We start from the raw sequence: 23,422 nt of genomic DNA on the forward strand, positions 1-23,422 counted from the left end.
TGAGAACACTTAAGGTTTTGATTTATCTGATATTCTTCTTCTTGATCAACACCAATACATTCCAACAAGAATCTATATATTAACTTGAAGTATACCGGAGTGTGAAAAACTATTTGCATCCAGTATCTTTATAAGATGATGGACTTGTAGATCTACACCTGTGCATTATCTAGGAGCCACATTTAAGAACACACACGCGATTTCAAAAATTTCAAAATGACAGTGAACCATAAGAGTAAGAATATATATTCCTCATAGTAAAGGTAGTAGCATTTCCTATACATCTTGTCTTCTGTAATAATGTTTTTGATACTCTAGAATCAAAATACAAAATGACAACAAAAGAAATAGCAATCAATTCATCTTCATTTCCAGACTCTATGAATATGATCTTTAAAGGTCCTTTCCAACCTGGGCTGTTCTATGATTCTATGAATAGACTGAATACACAATAACTGTCTGGAGTTTTTCTTTTCTGTTTTCATCCTAGATCCTCTTTCATCCCATTCACCTTACTGATGTTACTTTTGGCAGACTCTAATGACCTCTTCCTAGCTAAGCTCAAAACTAATAATTCATTTCCATTCTCTTTGATGTCCTTCCTTTCTCATTGACCCAACTCAACCATTCCTTCACTGAAGGAATACTGTAGATATGTCTCTGTTCATCTTTTATACTTCTTGAATTCCTATACGACTTAAATTCTCTAACCTTTTTCCATCTTTTTCTATATGTAACACTCTACTAGCATTAGTGACCTGCTCTTACAGTAACAAAACTGCAAGTAAAAGAGAATTGCTGCTTTTTCACAACAGCATCCACATAATATTTTCTTCATCTTCTCCTTGATTCCATCCATCCATCCTTCCATCTTATTCTGCGTTTTTGCCAAGCTTGCCTTTTTGATGTTCAGTAAGTCCATCCCCTGTATTTTCACTTGGCCTGTAATAAAAGACTTTAAGATTCTTGGCAGAGAACAGTCACTGTATGAATTGTTAAGGAGCATTCTCTACAGAATGTCTGCTCTATGAAAAGAGAAATTATCACTCTTGCCTAACTTAACTTATTTAATAGTCCTAATGGAATGCATTAGGATTAAACAAAGAGATAGAAATAAACACAACCACTTTCTACAGCTCTTTCTCCTGTTCCTATTGATATCTGGGTTTTTTCATGTATTCATTTTGTTTTGTGTAATGTAAACGTGACTTCTACAACTATGACACAGTACAAACTTGGCCTTATGTCTATTATGCAACTCACAAATCCAAAAGATAGGACAAATCCAAATCATCAATCTTAGCACACTGTAGCACTATCATACATTTGAAAATGTTCCATATAGTATTCACATCATTTTCCTATTTTAGGAATACAAATACAGAGATTTTTGTTCAGAAAAATAACCATTTTTTATTTTACCGTTTTATTTACATAGTTGTAAAAAAATGGAAGCAGAGCTTAAGGCAGTAACAATACGCACCAAACATATATTAAGAACATCACACATGGCAATACAACTCCACAATTATTTTTGGTTTTAACTATATCTGACTTCTAGATAAGTAATAGCAATAGCTGTACAGCATTTCTGAACATACTGAAAAGGCTCAACACTTACTATAACCTTATTAAGACTGGTTGTTTATAAAATTAGTCTGAGTATGACATCTGTTCCACACAAGATATCTAGATCCTACTGCTTTTGCTAGTATTTTTTTTACTATGCGTGCACATTTTCACACTCAGTGCAAACTTTGTATATTTTTTTTCTATACACATATGAAGAGAACAGCAATAAAAAAAATTCACCAACAAGTGAAGTTTTCTGACATTCAGTTTGGGTTTTCTTTTGGCTTTGAAGACATTTTTACTCCACAGAAATGTAAAAATGGAAAATTAGAGATGAAAAGTTTACTTGACGTAACAATGTTAATTGTGGTAGCGTATTACCTAAAGCATAACTTATTTGTCACAACGGCTATAAATATCTTATTTGTTGAATATGATTTTTAATGCTGGGGGTTTTGTGTATCAAAATTGTTAGCTCGCTGTGCTTTTGCATCAGCAAAATGCAAAGTTAAATTCAAATAATAAATCAACATAATATATAACAACTATAGATTTAAGTTTAATACAAAAGTCATTGAGTCTAGCTAACATGATATAATTATCTTAACATATTAAGCAAATTTCAGAGAGCAAGAACTTGCAAAAAGGTGCAAAAACAAAAAAAGAATACATACAATATGAAAATCATTGTACAGGCCAAACTTTCAGAGATTTTTTAGGGCTTTTTTTTTTTAAATTACCATCTTCCTTGCTAATGATTGCTTACCTCTGCTTATAGTAGTACACATTAAAGGACAAACAACATAACAGGCTGAAATCTCAGTGGAAATCAACTACATGAATTTCAGCAATAAAAGAACTTGTGACTGATTTTCTGCTTAGTAGGTCTCAACTTCTTGTAGCAAGGTCACTGCCTAATTAAAGACTGCTGTAAAGAGTGTTTAACTCTAATCTAACCTCAAATTCAACTGACAATCAACAGTCTATTGCTTTTTTGAGAGAAGGAAATGTATAAAAATGCACCACCACTCACTTGTGCTGTGAATCATTCTGATCTGTAGATGGAATTGTCAAACACTCATCATGGCCATGGAAAAAACGTACTACGTGCCCACCCAGAAGATATCCTGTAGAAAAAACACATTTACCCATTAGCTTAAAGACTGACAATATGAAAATAACACCCTCCAAAAAAATTTTAAAAATTCAAAAGACCTACATGAAATCTGTTTTCCAAATTTTCACTCATAATTGAAATTAAATGGGAAGAACAAATTTAGTATGACAACTTTTTTTTTAATCTTTTTCAGTTAAAAATATTTCTTCTGAAAATGAAGACAAAAAGAAAGCAACCTCTTGATATTTAAAAATGAAATAAGGATTCTGGGACAGAAAAGGAAAATAAAAACTTCTGCAACAATTACCAGTTTGAAAATTGAATGCTTTAGGTAAAAGCCAAATCAAGTATATAATACCACAGTTTCCTCCCCCTTAATACAACTTACATATTCTCAATACAAAATAAATTGGTAAGTTCATCAGTTTGTTCTGACATTTATAATTTGTGTTAAAATCAAAGCTGCACAGCAGCAGCAGGAGACAGAGGACAGAAAAACACTTAGCAGTTCTGAAGATTAAGTTTAATGGAAGCTAACTTTCCAACCCATTTAACACAAAGACTACAGGTCAAAACCAGGCATTTTGACTCACAGAAAAAAAGAAAAGAAAAAAAATGGTGTAGGAGGAGAATGATTCATTAGACCCTCAGTGCAAACTGTTCTGACCTTGTCAGTGAAATTAATGCCTTTTAAAAAAACAAACACACATACAGGAGGAAGGGTAGAAGGAAACCTTCACACTGTGCGTCCGATTCAATATAAATTTGTAAATTAGGAAAATAGTAACTGGCAATTATCCTGTTGTCAATTAATACAAAGGTCAAAGAGAAGAAAGAATGCAAAAAAAATATACTTTCCTGATATTTATGTTTCATCAAAAGTACTTCAAACATCACAAAAAAATATGTTGCCCAATTTCCATTCAATATCAAACTCAGGAAATCCCACTTTCTCAGTCTGTCCATCCATTAGGCTGCTAAGTCTTTTGACATATGATCTTCCCTCATGTAAACCATTCTGAGAAGTGTATATACAGCTAAACCTAAGCCTAAGTAGTTGGGAAAAAACTGACACACAGAAAACCTACTTCTCTGCTTACCCCACCCTATCCTCTTTTTTTTTTTCTTTTTTTTTGATTATGTAGTTTTGGATTATGTGTCCCATTCTGAGCTACACAGAACAAGGGTTCCAAGTACAGCAAAGGACCACTAAGATGGTTAAGAGACTGGTGCATCTCATGAGGAAAGGCTGAGAGAACTGGGACTGTTTGACCTGGAGAAGAGAAGGCTCTGGGGGGATATCAGCAATGTGAAGAGGACAGAGTGAGGGTCTCTTCAGTGGTGCCCAGCGACAGGACCACAGGCAATGGGCCCAAACTGAAACACAGGAGGGTCTGAACATCAGGAAACACTTTTGCACTGTGAGGGTGACTGAGCACTGGCACAGGTTGCCCAGAGAGCTTGTGGAGTCTCCCTCCTTGCAGGTACTCAAAAGCTGTCTAGACAGAGTCCTGGGCAACCTGTTTTAGGCAGCCCTACTTGAGCAGGGGACCGGACCAGGTCCCTTCCAACCTCAACCACTCTGTGATTCTCTAAGCACTTAGGAAATTTAGCTGCCAAATCCCTGCTGTTACAGAAATCTAAAATATACCACTGATCTTTCATGATCTCTCTGTGTAGCTCATTATGTTTGTCTTCTGTTACAAGTTTTTAATTTTATTATAGGATGGCTTTTCTGTTTGCTTGGTTTTGTCTTACCTGTGAAACCTGAGAACACGGGGACTTTTCCAGAGTTAACCTCTATTCTATTTATCACCCATGATGGCAGGGGACCAGACAGCCATTTATAAACATACAGCTCCAGCGTAATACACTTCTTGCAACAGAAAGCAATCAGAAAGTATTACAAGGAAAATCCATATCCCATATGCTCTTATAATGAAAACCTGCAAACACTCTGAGGCAAGTTTCTTATGGGCCAGTGCACAGAAACACTGTGGGATGCTGATTTAAACCACTTGGGGTTAGAAGGACCCAACCATAGTTTAGATAAGCCTAGTGACTTAGTCTTTAGCACCAGTATAGTCTACTTCTATCAAGACTTAGTATAGCTGACCCCAGGGAAAATACAATGTCTTTCAGGTCCCTTATAGCTCCATTTTTTCCTATGATCCTGTATGTTATTATATCATAAATGGTTAGTTTTTAGGGCCAAGTGACACAAAATAATCCTGACTTAAAGACATCTACCGTTCATGAATGTGGATGGCTGATACTTTAAACAGAGAACAGCAGGGGCAAAGTACAATGTTTGTTATGACAGTGTTCATGACAGAGTATGGCATTCAAATAAGGAGCAATATTGAGTGGATGAACCTTTCATTACAGAACAAGACATTTCTCAAACAGAATAAGGTGATGCTTCTCAACCATGGTTGTAAAGCACAGTCAAGTACCTAGAACAAAATCCTGACCCTGCGGTGTGGGATTTAAGGCTGATTAAGAGGATGCATTTAGAGAGCTCATTTTCATTGGCTATTACAGAGACACAATAAGGAAGCATGGCTGTGAGATCCACAAAGGATATTGAGAAAATATTCTTAAAAAACACACTAAAGCATACTCATTTCTAAATAAATAAAATGACAAACCTTCTGTAATACTGCTTCCTGAGCATGTAGGATGTACATTCCATAGTGTCTGCATAAAGGAGGCATCCACCTGAATACTTCCATTTGACATGGAGAGATGCTGAAATAAGATGACAGTAACAGGAAACAGTGACATTTATGCACTTAAAAATATTTAGTATATTAATTTCTCAACAAAATAGAAATGCATAATGAAGTAAATACACAAATATTCTTTAAAAATTAGTAGTCACTTGCTTTTAAAATGAACTCTTTTCTAAATCTAATCAGCAGACTTCAGCTGCAGCTTAGAAATCTTCCAGAGTTACAGAAATAAAAACTTCCCAAGATGGAGAATATCGAAGTACACCTTGGGATAAAGACATAGAAACAGTCTTGTTCTGGGTGGGGGAAAACCTTTCACTGAGAGAAAAAAGTGCATTACAACCAGGCATTATTTCTCAGATTAGAAAAAATTTCATTCATAAGAATCCCAACCATTTTCCCCAACTCCTCACAGCACTTTGTATTTTCCCACCATGTGTCCACTTGCTAAACAAACAAACCTACCAGGTATCTTTCAGAGGACACACTGACCAGGATAAGATCATCACCTATTCGAACTTTTTCTCCTTCTGATCTTTGTTTAGAAGCAGGGTGTATTGTCCACCAGCATGCCTCACCTAAAGGACAGAGATATTTATCAAGGGTATACAAAATGGACAACTCCCAAGAAATTTAAGAATATCTTTATACAACACTGAAATAACATAATAAAGAATTGTGTCTTATAAAGACATTCACCTTATAAAACCACCTCATTACCCTTTTCAATCCATTTGAATTTTTTTCTTTTTCCTTGAAACTTTTTGTCAACCAATCTTTGTCATCACTGAAGCTGGTATTTCTCATGTTTTTTTAAAGCAACTAACCTCTTACAAAAAACTGTTCAGAACTGCCCTCCCTTCAAGGGTCTCACTGCCACTAAATTGCTGACAGCTACCTCAGTCTTAATTATCACCTTTTGTGTATTCTTTTACTTAATGTTCATATTTAATTCACAATCTTCTGTATCATTTCCACGCTAAGCTACATTATGTTGTAGAATACAGTGTTTTGAAACAAATACTCCATAACTTTACAACACTGCTACACTACAAATACCAGTTCTGGGAGCAGTTCCATTAGCACTACAGACCATACTGACTACAGGACAGCCAAGCCTAAGAGTGACGATAGAAAATTTCCTACACGTTAAATGTAAGATTCCAGATTACTTTGCACACACACCCCACCCCCTGCCCCGATTTTGGGAAGATGACCTAATTCATTCCACAGTTTCACACCCTTCATAGTTCAGTTAAGACCCTGAAGAAAATGAGTTGAATACAGCTTTCTCACTTGGCAATGCAAAGTGGGAGAAAATTAAACAAAGGCAAAATTGGTAGCATAAGACAAAGCACAAAAAATCTGTTTCATCAACTAAGAAATGTCACATAAAACCTCCTTAAAAAAAAATTTGAAAGTTATGAAACTAATTATAAAGAAGATAATAAATAAAGTTACATCCCTAAAAGCAAAAGTGTAAATTCCTAAATCTTTGAAAGATAATAATTTTAAATATCCAGTGGCTTTTTTCTCAATACCTCCTAGGTGAAGAATACTTCCTGCAGCTGAAATTGATTCAATAGGACAGTTTCATGGGTGGGGGAGTAGGGCAAGGGGAAGTGATATTATGGGGTTCAGTTTATGAGGTTTACAAGCATGCAGTAGTTATCAAAATCCTCTGTGCAGAAACACAACTAAGCATTTGTTTTATGTGCTGCTTTTTATATCTTACCTATGTGTACAAGGGTCTTTGTATATGTACAGTTAAGCAAATACCAATATGAGACAACTACAGATATTCATTACAAAACCTCATGGGCATAAGCAGACATGTGCACAATAACTCTGAAAAAACCTATAAAATTATAAAGACAGATTTTGCTGAAACTACATTCAGAGAGACAGAACACATATATTCATTTTATCAACATGCCTAAAGAAAATTGTCCATCTAAGGCAGCAACCAAAGATATAACCAAATAACAGGCTGCTAACATCTGTCTGAGACCATCTTCTGTATGGCTACAAACAACTGAAAGACAAACTTCACTCATTCAAACCAGAAGGTCATGCAGATAATCAGTCACTTGAAAAGGAAGTTTCAAAGATCATGGTCCACAAATGTTTTAACACCTACACTGGCATTGCCTCTCCATCATTAGACTATTTTGATGTTACTTTATTTTAAAAATAATGAAAAAACAATAGGAAGCACAGGTTTATATTAATACAACTGGCATTTCTTTATTTGAAACTTCACATTAATGAGGTCTGTATACAGGTACTTAGATTTTCCCTTCAAGGTGTATGTCTGGGGCTGGGTACTACAGGGTCACCTGTTACTTTCTGATGAGTGCTCATCATTTTCAGTAACCATTAACACTATGTATACAGCAGCACGTAAACCTATTTGTGTCTCTTTGTGGCTGAGTTGCTTTTAAATTCTTTTAACATAGCTCCCAATAGCATCTCATAACTTATATGTGATTTCACGAAAGCACAATTTTTTTTTTTTTACTACTTTTCTGTTGGCAACACTGTTACTGGCAATACTCCCGGCAATTTATTAATTAGATTTTAAAGCTTTCTCATCATTTCCTGTTTGTGTTGTATCTCTTCCACTCTGTCCCATTATTATCTTGCTCCGTTTCATGCTTTTATTTTTTCTTCAGCTCTTTTAGCAATGTGCTGATGACATTTTTTCTTGTTTTCCTGCATTACAAGTTGCATACTTCTTTTGTTGCATGGTTACAATGTATATTGTGAATGCACCAATATATGGCTTTTCCGTACTAATTCTATTGAAAGTGCCAAACCATACAAATAGAAAAAAAAAAGCATCAAATTTATTTTATTCAGTGGAAATTTTTGACTTTGACCATTTTCACCAGTGTTATTGCAGCTGTGGTAACTCAGCTTAATTGCAAGGCACTCTCACATTCTTACACAAAGTCAGTTAATTTACTGAAAGTCATCAGTATTGACAGTCATCATTTACTTTCAGTCCTGTTATTTCTAATGAACACATAAAAATGACATTCATAAGCTTACAGTGCCATTAATCTCAATGCCTCTTCTAAAACCAGAAATGTGTGACATGTTTTCCTTCAAAAATAACTTGCCATACCTGCTGCATTTTCTCGTAGTCCCACATCAAATGCAAGTTTATCCGTCTGGGATCTTGATGATGTTAAACACGTCAAATACTGCAAAATAGTGAAGTTATTGAAAACAAAAAACCAACAGTATCCATTAACACACGTGCCAAATAAATACATTCACATTACTCTGTCTTACTATCAGCCTGTGCTTAATTTTTTTAATTTAGTTATGCATGATGTTATTTGTATACAAGCTCTTCCTGACTTTAAAAATTCTTTTCCACTTCCGGATATATTTCTCTGTGCAATTTAGCTCCTACCTTCCAAAGTTTCACATAGTTCATCAGACAGGAACAGGCAAACATCTTATTACAACATTGCTGTAATAAGTTTGCTTCATGAAAACATAACAAACATACCAAAAGGCAGTAGTCATATTTGCAACTCTGGTATGTCAAGGCAACTACAATTTGTATGGTTCATAAACATAAGTAACAGAGTTCAAAGACTAATGTAGAGTCTTCTAGTACAGGAAAAAGGAGGGAAGGTATTTTCTTGACTTCTCATTTCTTCAACCTCCTATTAGGTATACTTGCATGGGCCCCAATAAGTCAAAGATCCAGAACAGTTAAAATTTTCCAGTTGTACAATGTAGTGCAACAAAATTTATACAAGGTAGCCTGAAGATAATATGTCTGTGGGCATAGTCTCTGGGAACTATGGGATGTTAAAAGGAATACCTTATCTTATAAAATATGATAGAAAAAAACCCACGTCACAACAAATTCATTTGCGATAGCAGCAACTTGCTAATGGAATTATCATTAAAATGGATTCCTTAAGGACACAGAAATAATCCAGGGCTAAAGGAGCTTTCCAGCTACACTTCTAAGTGAAATGGATTGAAGATTCTGAATTTAAAACACAGGGGCCACTTCCATTGTGTTGAGACACCATAAGCTATTCAAATTTTTTAATCTCGTCCAGAAGAGAACTTCCAAAGATAAATTCTTCCAAATTTATGTATTTTTTATTTTATTAAAAAGAATTTTATTTGAGTTTCATGTTACTCATTCTGCGCAAATGCTCTTTCACTTACCATTTCACTAAACGAATGTCGAAGTAGTACAGCATGGCCATACAGCAGAGTTCTGTGACCACCCCCTTGAGCTGCCTACCGAACATGACAGAGAAGGTCAGAACTCCACAGCACTGCATGGATTACCATCAGAATTACATAGCAACATGAAGAACTAATACAGTTCAAGTAATAAGTGCAAATATTCAAGAAAATTCTGAAATGTATATGCTGGGCAAAAATCATAATAATGAAGTAGGTACAGCAACAGCCAAATAACTGCCAGCAAACTAATATTGTTCTTGGTCAAAGACTCTTATTGTGATCTAATTTTTATTATAATTAAGTAAAACCACAGCATTTTCAAAAAATGTTTTAAATTAAGTAAGACACTACTTACCTTTCTTATAAACTTCTCAGAGGCATTAAAAAAATAATAATAAAATAAGTATGTATAAATATACACAAACTGAAATCTGAAAGTGGAAAAATGCACCTATTGCCCAGAGCAGTTTAAGCACATACTAATGATATCTACTTGCTAGGATTCGTGTTTTCTTAAGCATTTACCAGAGTCATTAAAGCAACTGCATCCATAATTTCAACCAAGCATGGTTATTAATTTCAAATATGGAAATCTATGACAAGACAGGGAGAGGCAAAACTAGATTTTCCGTATGCTTTTTTTAGAGAATTTAACGCACATCTTTTGAGCTCCTTTTGATGACCAGAAGAAAATAAATTCCAAGGGAAGAATCTTAACAATAAAGTTACCTATGTAACAACAGACAATAAGCTTTATAGGTTTTTAAGTCTGCCTCTCTCAGTCTTTTTCTACATCTACCATCTTATTTCCTAGTTATTTATAAATAGCATGCCTATTCAAAGTTAAATAAATAATATGACCAAGAAATTAAATTCTTGACTTATTGTGGTGCCTTCCACTGAGACTAAGATTTTTTTTTTTTTTTTTTTAAAATCCTTAATCCCAGATTGTATGAAGGACTTTTTTAGGAAAGTGATCTGCAAATTTTGCAGAATTATGGATATCATGATTAATGTTAATACCAATTATACTATACTGTGGGCAACATTATTATACCTTTTTTTTCCTCTCAGTCCAGATCATAATGTTTGCACCTGGTAAGCACTGAGTAATAATAAAAGGTCTAACACCAGGATCCTGATAACAAGTTAGCAATGGCTGATTTAAGAATATCTAACTTCTCGCGTAATTGCTTGAAACTGTTCTCCAACACACACAGAGCTTTCTTTCAATTTAAAAGAGTATTTACTTTATGGTCTTCTCGTTTCAGGTATATTTAGGCAATCGTTAAATATGAAAGATGATTCCCCAAAATATAACTTTAGAACAGGGATCGTCTCTGGTATGTTACATATTGCTAGAAAGAACTGCCTTTAAGGTCAGTTCTTTTCCTTGGATTCATGTGGAAGGGACCAAGATAATTAAAGGTAGTGTCAGGAACTCAAATAATGGTTATACATGTGCAGGCAAACAAATTTGCACTCTATGAACAATATATTAGTTAAATTACCAATTAGGTCTATAGGTTTACAAGCTATGTACAACTTGGGTTCTACAGAACCCCAACTTAGAAGACATCAAGAAACTACTACATTCTGCAGCTTGACATATAGAATACTCAATACTAATTGAAAGGATTAAAAATGAAATGTTATTTGTCCAAATAGAAGGAATAAAAATCTAAAAGCAATTCAGCAGAGGTCTTTTATTACAACCGCAATAAAATAAAAATCCTACTTCTATTTTTCTAGCTAATAACAAAGACATTAAGGGATTCAGGACCTGGTTATGCTGAAACCTAATGCTGTTAACAGATAGTAGACAGTCTTATGTAATTTTATGTAGTAAATTTTATTGAGAAATTTCTCAGAATTATATGGATACTATGTATAATCTCTTTCACAATATGATCCATATAATTCTGTAAAATTTCTCAGTACACCCAGTAGCAAACTATAAAAAAAAACATCCCGAACTCTTGGGTAATGGCTTTTGGACCCACATAGAAAATGTGTTAGATTACTGGAAAAAGTTAGAGACAAATATAAGATAGTTATCGCTGGTCAGTCAGAGAACATAGCATACTTTCAGATATCATTATAAAAAGCTGATCAGAAACAATAATTTAAAAAATTCCAAGAGCTCCTCCAAAATATGTCATTCATAAAAAATGGTTATAATAATATATCCTGCAGGAACTTATCACTGCTTGGTGAAGAAAACCAGAAAAACATCACGTAACAGTGTATATAATACTTCTTTTATAAACTACAACTTTTTTTTTAAATCAAGAAGGAAAACCTTAACAGTGAAATCAACTGTAATTACAGACAGGTTGTCAGAAGAAAATTACATGTGGTCAGTTTGTAGCAAATATACGCATACTGAGAACAAGCAATAAAATACCTCATGCTGTTTTTTACTGAAAGCTTTTAAGTGATCACTTACAATTTTAAGGCTGACTCGTTTAAAAAAAAAACACAACAAAACCCCAAAATCAAATAAGCTATGTTCTTCCTCTACAAAAACATGAAACTAACAGCAGAACTCTATTCCAAACTAAATTTAATATGGAAAGCAAATCATTCAATGGAATGATAGACTGGTGGAACCACTAAAAGATTAATGCTAATTCTACAACGCCAAATTATATTCTTAGCAATGCCTTTGTATTGAGAACAGAATGTAAATGAACATTTTAAGACGTGCATTCCTACATTTCACGCTGTCATTTTTCTTTACATAGATAACAACTATTAAAACACAGGACCTTGTATTATTCATCTCAAAAATACATTTTCCTGAAATCTAGTTTAGAAATTACTTATTACCATATCAATTTGATTTCATGGTGCTAAAGATAGTGCCTCATAATACAAAATATTTAACTTGATTGATACTTATGATATATATCTCAAAACAGAATCAGTTAATTGTAACTTAAAAAATAACCCATCTATTTTACCAACAGCTTGTTGACAGAAGCTAATTAAGAGTCCACCTTCTCTGAATGTAACAAATCCTTGTGGTCCAGAAAGAAAGTTTCTTGCATTATTGTTCAGGCTTTCATTTTTTCATTTCATCCTTGCTATTTATATGAACTGCTGTGTTCCTATCATAATTTCCCCAATGAATGGTACCCAGCTTCAAAATAAATGCAGGGCAAGGTAATTTCAAAATAAATATGGCACAACAGACTACATTTTCTTTTTTATTGTCCACTGCCCCCAAAGCAACAGTATGATCATTTTTACTGAAGAAATTATTTGTCCTCTATTGCCAGTCCCAAATATAAATATTCATGTATTACTAGTAAGCTCAGATTAAATCTTTTGGCTAAATTTTTGTATGAGTATTTTGGAAATACTAAGAATTGCGTTATTGCTTAGGAGTCCTAGTGTTTAAATCAATCTTACTTTCCCTAAGCAAATGCTTTTTTCATCAAAAGTCCCATTACCTAGAAAGCAATGTAGTTGCAAAAATCAAAAATTACACTTTAAACTGGAGAAAACAGTGGAAAACAAGAGGTCAGTAACAATGAGGTCTCAAAACTGTGTATGCAAAGGCTGACATTGCAAGATCAGAGGTGACAGAGCAGAACTCCAGCTCCCCTGAGCTGTGCCATGACATTCTGGAGTGCAGAATAAGCCAGTAGGTTGTGGTTATCCTGCCACTAGGTTACAGAGAAAAATAACGGTTCTTCTACTTCTCAAAAAGTAAAAAACAAGGAAGAATTTAACACCTGTGAATCAAACAGCAGCATGTGATGAGAAAACAACTGAGATACTGAACTCTTTCTGAGTACATATAATACACAGTCTTTCTATAGCACATATATCATCCCTGTGCAACCTAAACAAGAAAGATGGCTACAAAATGACAAATTAATATGGAATTAAAACAATGAGTGATCATAAGACACCAAATTATTTCCCTTTCTCTTTACAGGCTGACACATTTTTGAAATAGAATCCATATGTTATTTCTCTATCATATTTCTCTCTTAATTTGTAAAATATAAAAAGAAAATATTTAAGGGATTTTGATTTATAAACTATTATAATAATTGTTTATTATGGTAAAGGCCAAAATTAGCATCCAATAATTTCAAGGCTGTATCATTTAGTCTATACACTATTTAGATGCTTTCCCAATTTGGTACAAAAGAGTTAATTCCCACGATGTATTCAAGGATTTCTCAATATACAAAGTTACTCTATTTTGCTATTTATGCTGATATATCACTTACTACCATAGTTTAATTTCAATCCTGTACTATGAAAGAAATTTTTAAAACAGTAAATAAATAATAAAATCATGGGTTTCATGCATTTGAAACAACAACCTCATGTAGGCCTACTGGGCAACTGTCACTGAAGTTTTGAGTATTAAATGTGTAAATCTGCAACAATTCTCTCAACACATAAGCAAATTTCTCATTAAAAGTACTTTATTCCACCATGCATACTATGCAAACAGTGTTCACAAGGTATGCAATACCTTAGGGCACTTTAAAATACTTTCTGTAGTTTATCCTAAACTGCACTCCTATAGACTTACAGCTACTATCCATTGATTATAATACAAAATGCATCTCATGATTTTAGCCTGCTAAACTGCACCTAGAGGATTAAAAGAGCATAAACCAGACAGTAAAAATGCTCCCTCTATGCGTGCATACATGCTTTCTATATGAATATGATTTACATACCTTGGTGCTACATGTCCTGAATATATCTATCTCCTAATTGAACTGATATGATTTCCACACATAAAGTACAACAGAAACAAGCTTACAGAGAAAAAAAAAAGAATATCCTTTAATAGAATGAAAGGCAGGTACTGAAGATGGCATTATAAAACTGTGAAAGAATACTGTAAAGTTTCACTCTTTCTTGTCATTCTTAAATAGCAAGCTTCTCATTTTTAAAAATTTAAATTCTGCAGCCATGTTGTTCAGATAAAAACAAAACCTAGTTTTGCATCATTTAATATTCACTGATCTGCATGAAATCATGAGGAGCTTTAATCCAGAAGCATTCTAAACATCTTCATAATTTCATATAATTGAGAACCATCTTGCACAGTGTAATTTCTTCCTTCAGAAATAAGAGCTCACAGCTCACCTTGAATGCTTGCAGCAATTAACTAATTTAAAAAAAAAAAAAAAAACAAAACCAAAAAACCCAAAGTTCAATCATTAGTGTTAGTTTCTTTGGGATGATACAAAGCTTTGGCAAATTGTTTGATTTCAAATGAAAATTTTATAAATTAAGAAATATATTTGACCACATTTACTTTTATATTCATGAAAAATAAAAATGTTTTCAAAAACAATTTTTTCCTTACTTATTATCTACAGCACACAGTCTATTAGAAGCTTCAATAAGCAGTCATTGCACAGCCTTTGCATTAACAAATGCTTAAGTAGTGCTTTGATGCATCCCATTTACAAATAGAGAAAATTGAAAAGTGTTTTAAAATGATGAATTGTTGCACAACAATGAAGAGACTGCAGAATGAATGGAAATTTATAATTCAAGAGAAAAAATATAAAAAAAATTCTCTAGCCATTTTCATCTTCAGAAAAATAACACATTTTGAATGTATCACTGCTGCATAGATGGATATGACATTCAAAAAATTAGCCTCAAGTAAATAAAACACCCTTTTGATTCTCTGTTCTAGGATACTTAATTAATCACAAAATTCCCCTCCTCCCACATATTATTCTGTATTATTTTCTAGGATTGTACTAAAAAAGGAAAAAACACTGTAAGTGCATGCACAGTATATGAATCCCAGAAATAAATCAAAAGAAATCTCTCATCATGAAACAACTGCAGCATAAATTTATATTTGACAAAAGAAAATTATAGTGAAATGTTATCTTTAAGTAAATTTCTTTAGATAATACTCAGATTACTTGTATTTTTATGTTTGGTTTCTTCCACAGACATCCATTTTTCCTTTCCTTAATGTGACAGAGTCTTAACTATGTGTGTAAGTACAATAAAAGAAAAATTACTACTCAAAGTAAATATGAGTTTTCAGGTTCTACATGAAATAAAAATGAAAACTGACAGATTACCTAGCTTTGCAGATTATTTGTGTCATAATTAGTTGCCATTTAGTCTCATAAAATAAGCAAAGCCATGGAGTTTTATCATGCTCTGTCCATAAGAGAATAAAAGTTAAATTCAATTAAATTCAGCTGAAATTGGAGAGTTAGGGTCAAAGCAATCAAATTAAGGCAAGTCTTCCACCCAGGCTTTTGGACTATGCTGGGAAATCAATTAAAGCACAGCATTGTGGAAGACCAAAGCAAGCTGATCTGCTCAGGCAGCAAAAATCTCAGATGTATGGTAAACATCAATGCACTGAGGTTGCGTGCAACAAATTCAAGAGTTTAGTCAGCTTTAAGAGACGTACATGTGACTACTAGGAATTTAGAATCATAGAACCATAGAATCATTTAGGTTGGAAAAGACCTTTAAGATCATCCAGTCCAACCATTAACCTAACACTACTAAGTCCACTCTAAACCAATCAAGGGTAGACTAGGCTAAACCATGTCCCAAAGTGCCACATCTACCCGTTTTTTGAACACTTCCAGGGATGGTGACTCCACCACCTCTCTGGGCAGCCTGTTCCAATGCTTCACTACCCTTTCCATGAAGAAATTTTTCCTAATATCCAATCTAAACCTCCCCTCGTGCAGCTTGAGCCCATTTCCTCTCGTCCTATCGCTAACTACGTGGGAGAAGAGACCAACACCCACCTCACTATGACCTCCTGTCAGGTAGTTGTAGAGAGCGATAAGGTCTCCCCTCAGCCTCCTCTTCTCTAGGCTAAACAACCCCACTTCCCTCAGCCGCTCCTCATAAGGCCTGTGCTCCAGACCCTTCACCAGCTTTGTTGCCCTTCTCTGAACATGCTCCAGCACCTCAATGTCTTTCTTGTATTGAGGGGCCCAAAACTGGACACAGGATTCCAGGTGCGGCCTCACCAGCACTGAGTACAGGGGGACAATCACCTCCCTGCTCCTGCTGGCCACACTATTCCTGATACAAGCCAGGATGCTGTTGGCCTTCTTGGCCACCTGGGCACACTGCTGGCTCATGTTCAGCCGGCTGTCCACCAACACCCCCAGGTCCTTCTCTGCCGGGCAGCTTTCCAGCTACTCTTCCCCAAGCCTGTAGCGTTGCATGGGGTTGTTGTGACCCAAGTGCAGGACCCGGCACTTGGCCTTGTTAAACCTCATACAGTTGGCCTCGGCCCATTGATCCAGCCTGTCCAGGTCCCTCTGCAGGGCCATCCTACCCTCCAGCAGATCGACACTCCCACCCAGCTTGGTGTCGTCTGCAAACTTACTGAGGGTTCACTCAATCCCCTCATCCAGATCATTGATGAAGATATTAAGCAAGGCTGGCCCCAAAACAGAGCCCTGGGGAACACCACTTGTGACCGGCAACCAACTGGACTTGACTCCATTCACCACTACTCTCTGGGCTCGGCCACCCAACCAGTTTTTTACCCAGCGAAGACTACACCTGTCCAAGCCATGAGCTGCCAGCTTCCCAAGGAGAATGTTATGGGAGACTGTGTCAAAGGCTTTGCTAAAGTCCAGGTAAACGACATCCACAGCCTTTCCTTCATCCACCAGGCGGGTCACCAGGTCATAAAAGTGAGAGTGAAATGCAGAAGATTTACACAAGTTTCGTGGTTTTCATGGTGCCAGAAAGCAATTACAGAATCTGTCACAACAAATAAACAATGTAAAGTCTTATTTAATATTAATTTGTTAATAATACTTCACCCCATACATTAAGAAGTGGCATTTCCTGTTTTTTTGCAGATTTCAGTCGTTCACTGAATAGAAGAAAACAATAAAGGTGATGTTACATTTTATTTTAAATTCCTAGAACTTATGCACATGAATATAACAGAGCAGTGACCAACTCAGTGGAGACCATAGGTCAATTTCATTTACTTTCAGAGAAACACAAGCTTCTACCTAAGTATAGAGAACTAGACAATTTACCTGAACTACCTACTTAAAAGCGATTCACATATGCAGCAGCAAGTGTAACTTCTAAAACTTCCACAAGTATTAATGCATAGATAAGAGGTAAGTCTGTCTCACCTCAACAACGAGGTTCAGCTGATTGTTGAAAAATGATCATTGTTCATGCAGATCATTGAAAATACAGGCAAATCTGTATCTGGGGTTTGGATTAGGCTTTATTTTTACTTAAAACAGCATCACCTTTTGCCAAACAACTAGCTTAGAACTTCTACAAAAAATACAGTTCTTAGATAACTTTGTCAATAACAAATAATGTATAATAAAATGCATGGGGGTTTTTTGACAACCTGATGGCTCCAGTGTGGAAGTCCTCTTTCAGTCTTTCTCAGTATATCTTAGATTTTAAGTGATAATTCAATTGAAACTTTAGTAACATGAAATGCAAGCATAGTTACAACATTTCACTTTACTGCAAAGTCACTTTGCATTATACTGTAAACACTCCAGTAAATATGCTTGTGCTAATACAGTAAAAGATTAAGAAACCCAAAGAGAATTTTGAAATAACTATTTCTAGCCAACAGTTCTTGTTTGTTACCAAAGATTAAATAACTTGAAATTATACTGAAAGTTCAGTTACACTACAAAGAAGAATATTGTATTTGTATATCTGAACTAAAATAGATTTGAATTTGTCACTTTGTTTCATTGAAAGGACTTCATTTCTAGCTGTTAATTTCATGTGAGGATAAATGAAATAAAATCCAAATACCTGAAATACTTTCTTAGCTCAGTGAAATGAGATAGAATATTTACATGATGAGAAAATTATTTTGCTTTCTGCATTAATAAATAGCACTATAATACAATAATGCTTTTATGGTAATGATTTACATTTCAGACAAAACCTATCTCATACACTATCCTCAGGTTCATAAAAGCCAGACTCAGTCTAAGGGCTCTCTTATTTCTTTGTCAGTATCCAGTTCTGGACTGATGGTAATAAATGATCTCTGAAGATGATGTTCCTGTTTTTTGTAAATATTTCAAAAGACTAACTGCACCTGCTCCTCAATGCTGAAGAGAAATGAGTATGATTATAGTAGTGGAGCAATAATTTCCCAGGAAAACAGGAAAACTGAAGAATCTGCTGTGACATGAGCTCCCTCTCCTAGAAAATCCTGGAGCAAGGAAAGACATAAGAACAATCCATATTCAGAAATTTAATATTCTTTGATGTCAATTTACTTACCCCTTCACCTGCATTATCCCCTGTGTTGGCCAGCATTTCTTGAAGGGCTCTGACAGATAGGGACTGTTCAAGGACGAAATTACAGATGCAAAGGTCTGGAGGAACATACTGTAAAAATAAATTAAATGGTGTAAGAACAGATCAGCAGAGCACATGAAACAGGATGAAAAGTGTGTTTGAACACACATGTATTTTAATTTCATGTTTACTCATTTGTTTTTGAGATACATGCTATTTCCCTGTATGAAAATAACATAAACCTATTCTGCATAACTTGTCAGTGCAGTAACTTTACTTTTCCTAGAGCTGTATTCCTCACAGTAAAACAAAACATCTTCAGGTTCAAAAGCAAAAAGTTTTTCTCTACATATTACTGTTTTCCTGTCTTTTAGAATGACACCATGAACATTGTATTTGGTCTCTAACGTCATTGACAAAACAGAAGAGAAGGTGTATGGTCTTATATGACATATAAGGTTGACACTCAGAATGTATTTATAGCTGTCACTAAATGCCAAAGATTCAGAATCTTATGATATAATAATATGAACTATTTTAGGAGATCTTCTCAATTGTTGGATCAGTATGTCTGCTGATTTTGCAACATGAAACTTACATTCACTTCAAGAACAGCAGACTATTTTTTTCAATTGGCATGGATGTATCCAAGGAAAGATGTGTCCAAGAAAAAAAAGTCTCAAGGCAAGGGAAATCATCAATGTATATAAATATGTGACAGGAAGGTATGAAGAAGACAGAGCCAGACTCTACGCAGTGGTACCCAGCGAAAGGACAAGAGGAAACTGACACAAACTTAAATACAAAAAATTCTATTTAAACATGAGGAAAAAATGGTTTTTTTACTGTGAGCACGGTAAACACTGGAACAGGTTGCCCAGAGAGGTTGCGGAGTCTCCATCCTTGGAGATATTCAAACCCTGACTGGACAGTGTCCTGAGCAATCTGCTCTGGCTGAACGTACTCTGAGCAGAGCGTTTGGACTTGATGATCTCCACAGGTCCTTTCCAACCTCAACAATTCAGTATTCTGTGATTTATGATATAGATCATGGCTATGAATAAGCTTTAAAGTGGATATACACTCCTTTTTCTTTTTTAAATCAGTGTGACAGGAGGGAATAAAATTCTTGACAATGCTGAGTTTTAAGGTGGTAAACAGGGAAATTATACAATTAAGAGATTTCTAAACTTGATGAAGTCTTTATAGCAAGCTAATCAAGTATAGTCTTGGAATTCCCACCCTTTAATCTCTACTATAGACTCTATTTTTGTGTGTGTGTGTGTGTCACACTCGTCATCACTCATCTCCACTATGGGGTACTATTTTTTTTAGCATTCATTAACTGCATCTGTGTACATACACCCCCCCCATACCCTGTTATATAAACTCATACGATACATATATATGTGTGTGTGTGTGTATGTAGCATCCATATACATGCACACATGTGCACACAGATTATAACTGGAAGTTTACTCTTTAATAGGTTACGTTCAAGGCCTCTCATATAACCAGACACAGAAAGATAATGCCATTTCTCAGTGAAATTATTTACAAACAAAACTAGGTTAGATTTTGTGTCTCATATTCATTAGTAAAGTCTGGAAAGACTTATTTTATTGCTATGAACATAAAAATCTATGCTACATTAAGTAGTCTCTACTTCCCAATGAACCAGACAGGTAAACAAAACCTCTGAGTAATATTTCACTCATTACTTTACTGCCTTTAATTGCACCTAGCAGGCAAATAAGCCACATCATTATTAAAAAAACAAACAAACAAGCAAACAAACCTAAACAAAAACCCCAGATATTTTTCAGTTGACATGCTGTGGCAGCTTTCACATCATGCAGCATCCATTTTATTAAGACGTTTTGAGTATGTATTAAACCATGCTGTCCTTGAAGTACATTTGAATTTAAAAAAAAAAAAAAAAAAACACCACAACAACAATCTTTATAACATCTCTGTATTTTCAACATGGAACTTAAATTCAGAAACTAAACTGGAATTTTATCTGGGAAAAAATAACATACCTGGTAATACAGTTTTAATCAGCATCAGAATACCTCTGGCACACAATCCCACTCCCAACTGAATATGGCTTAATCAGTATGACCCATCACCTACCTATTGAACAAAAGAACTCGCATCTGTTTCACTGGCCACTGGTCTTGTGCAACAAAAGCTGCATTTTGATTTGAAAATTGTTGCAGCCCTTACTTTAGTGCTGTATTAATGAAAGACACACTCTAAACAAATGTACTCCTAGTCACAGTTTGTATAAAACGTACATCTCAGGTTAACACAATTAATTTTTCATTTCTTATTATTTTTTATAAGCTATAGACCATTCAGGTTGCTTTAAGAATATTGACACTGAGAACTATGAAATGAGTGACTTTTCTACCCATGACAGAGCAGCTAACCCCTCTTTCAAGCTTGCAGTGTTACACAATAAGCTAACACATACATGTTATCACATACCCCATTTCCGTGGTTGGATGGCAACAAGTTCTTTCTTAAATTGTACTTAGAAATACAGTGAAAGTAGTTTATGTAGGTGGTACATGACCTAAGAAGCAACTGACCTCCTTAATTAATCTAGATTGCTTCCTTTTTCGGAAGGAAAAAAAAAAAAACCCAAACAAACAAAAAAACCACTGTAGAGTCTGTCAAGGCTCATTTGTTTTCTGGTCTTTTTACAAATGATACTCTTTCATAAGTTTGATATTCAACAATCTCTGTGTGGCAGACCATTTTACACTCTTAATAATTACACAGCTAAAAAGAGTTTAATAAAATCTCAACCATCTGCTAATCTATGTTTTTTTCCCCCCAACTCTGGGCAATGTTGTAATGTAATTGAATCCCACAAAAGAAAAGTGCCAATAAGCGATGTTCAGTGAAACAAGAATACTGAGATGTGAGAGCTACAGGTAGAACATGGGGAAATATTCATGTCAGGAATCTTTGTGCTGAAATGAAAAACAAAATCTGCTCAGGTACTACGATAAGGTTTTAGAAATCTACTGTAAAGTAACAATTGGCATAGGTCTTTATCCCCCTTCCGGCTATGGGAACTTGGAATGAACATACAGAAGTAAGACAACATCATTTTCAAGAATCATGAATAAAGGAAAAAATTCAAGTGGAGAATAAAGTATTTTATTTTACAGACATTCAAAGATATGCTGAGCAAGCATTACTGCAAGTGAATTTGTGTAGCAGAATAAATAGACTAATAAGATATATGATAAAAGAAAGCAGGAATTTGGAATAAATAGTTCTTCAAAGTCAATGAGAGTTTTTGGGAGTTCTTCCAGCACACCTCTGCCCAGTCTTGTCCAGTGTGTATCCTCTGCACTAGCCAAAGGATGTTATCTACCCAGACTGAGCTCCCAGGCAAACACAAAGCATTCTATGGTTCTATGATAAGAATAACCACTGGTAAGGCCACACCTGGAGTCCTGTGCCCACATCTGGGCTCCCCAGTACAAAAGTGGTATGAAGCTACTGGAGAGAGTCCAGCAAACGGCCACTAAGATGATTAAGGGACTGGAGTATCTCTCAAACCAGGAAGAGATGAGGTGGTGATCAATGTGTATAAATACCTGAAGTGATGGTGCAAAAAGGATGGAGGTGGGCTCTTTTCAGTGGTGCCCAGTGACAGGACCAGAGGCAACGGGCACATACTGAAACACAGGAGGGTCCATCTGAACATCAGGAAACACTTCTTCACTGTGAGGGTGCCTGAACACTGGGACAGGTTGCCCAGAGAAGTTGTGGAGTCTCCATCCTTGGAGATATTCTAGAGCCACCTGGACATAGTCCTGGGCAACCTGGTCTAGGTGGCCCTGCTTGAGCAGGGAGGTTGGGCAAGATGACCTCCAGAGGTCCCTTCCAACCTCAGCCATTCTGTGATTCTGTGAAGAGTAAACTGCAATGAAGTTTCTAACACCACGCTTCTACATACAACCCCAAGGTGGATAACAGATTGACTCAATGCATGCAGTTAATGCTGGCTGAAATATTCTTACAAGCACATTCTGATGAAGAGACCTTCGTATCAAAAGATTTGAAGGAAATATTTTTCTACATCAGAGAGACACAGCCAGGCAAGGACAAAATAGCCGTGGAGGGAGCACTGAGGTAAGTTTTATGCTGAAGTTTAAACTTGTTTCTAATCAGTTTTAGGTCTATTTTGTCAGCCTACTGTTATTTCAACATGCAATAATTATTATTTATTATAAAAATAATAGATGCACAAATAGCATAATTATATATAAAATGGTTAAAACTACCCTACAGCTAAGTTTGTGCTGGGTTGCACAGGGGGAAATGGAGGCCCATAAAATAGCTAACAGGAAAACCCAGCTTGCACATAACACTGAATGCAATTTAGTCTTCTGATTCTTCCAGGCACTACCATAACATTAAATTCTTGCAGGTGATATGCTTACTG

The 23,422-nt window shown here is 35.2% G+C and overlaps 1 protein-coding gene across 1 annotated transcript in view; it reads right to left on the reverse strand.

Moving 5' to 3' along the window:
- Positions 1–23,422, reverse strand: part of RYR3 (ryanodine receptor 3) — a 203,530-nt gene that overhangs the window by 174,836 nt on the left and 5,272 nt on the right. The window contains exons 3-8 of the mRNA XM_075713037.1: positions 18,934–19,041; positions 9,628–9,702; positions 8,555–8,633; positions 5,890–6,002; positions 5,341–5,440; positions 2,606–2,699 (exon numbers count right to left, since the gene is read on the reverse strand). Coding sequence (XP_075569152.1) covers positions 2,606–2,699; positions 5,341–5,440; positions 5,890–6,002; positions 8,555–8,633; positions 9,628–9,702; positions 18,934–19,041 — 569 coding nt within the window. The remainder of the gene's footprint in view (positions 1–2,605; positions 2,700–5,340; positions 5,441–5,889; positions 6,003–8,554; positions 8,634–9,627; positions 9,703–18,933; positions 19,042–23,422) is intronic.

This window comes from Pelecanus crispus, chromosome 6 (genome assembly GCF_030463565.1).
Source record: "Pelecanus crispus isolate bPelCri1 chromosome 6, bPelCri1.pri, whole genome shotgun sequence".
Classification (NCBI taxonomy): domain Eukaryota; kingdom Metazoa; phylum Chordata; class Aves; order Pelecaniformes; family Pelecanidae; genus Pelecanus; species Pelecanus crispus.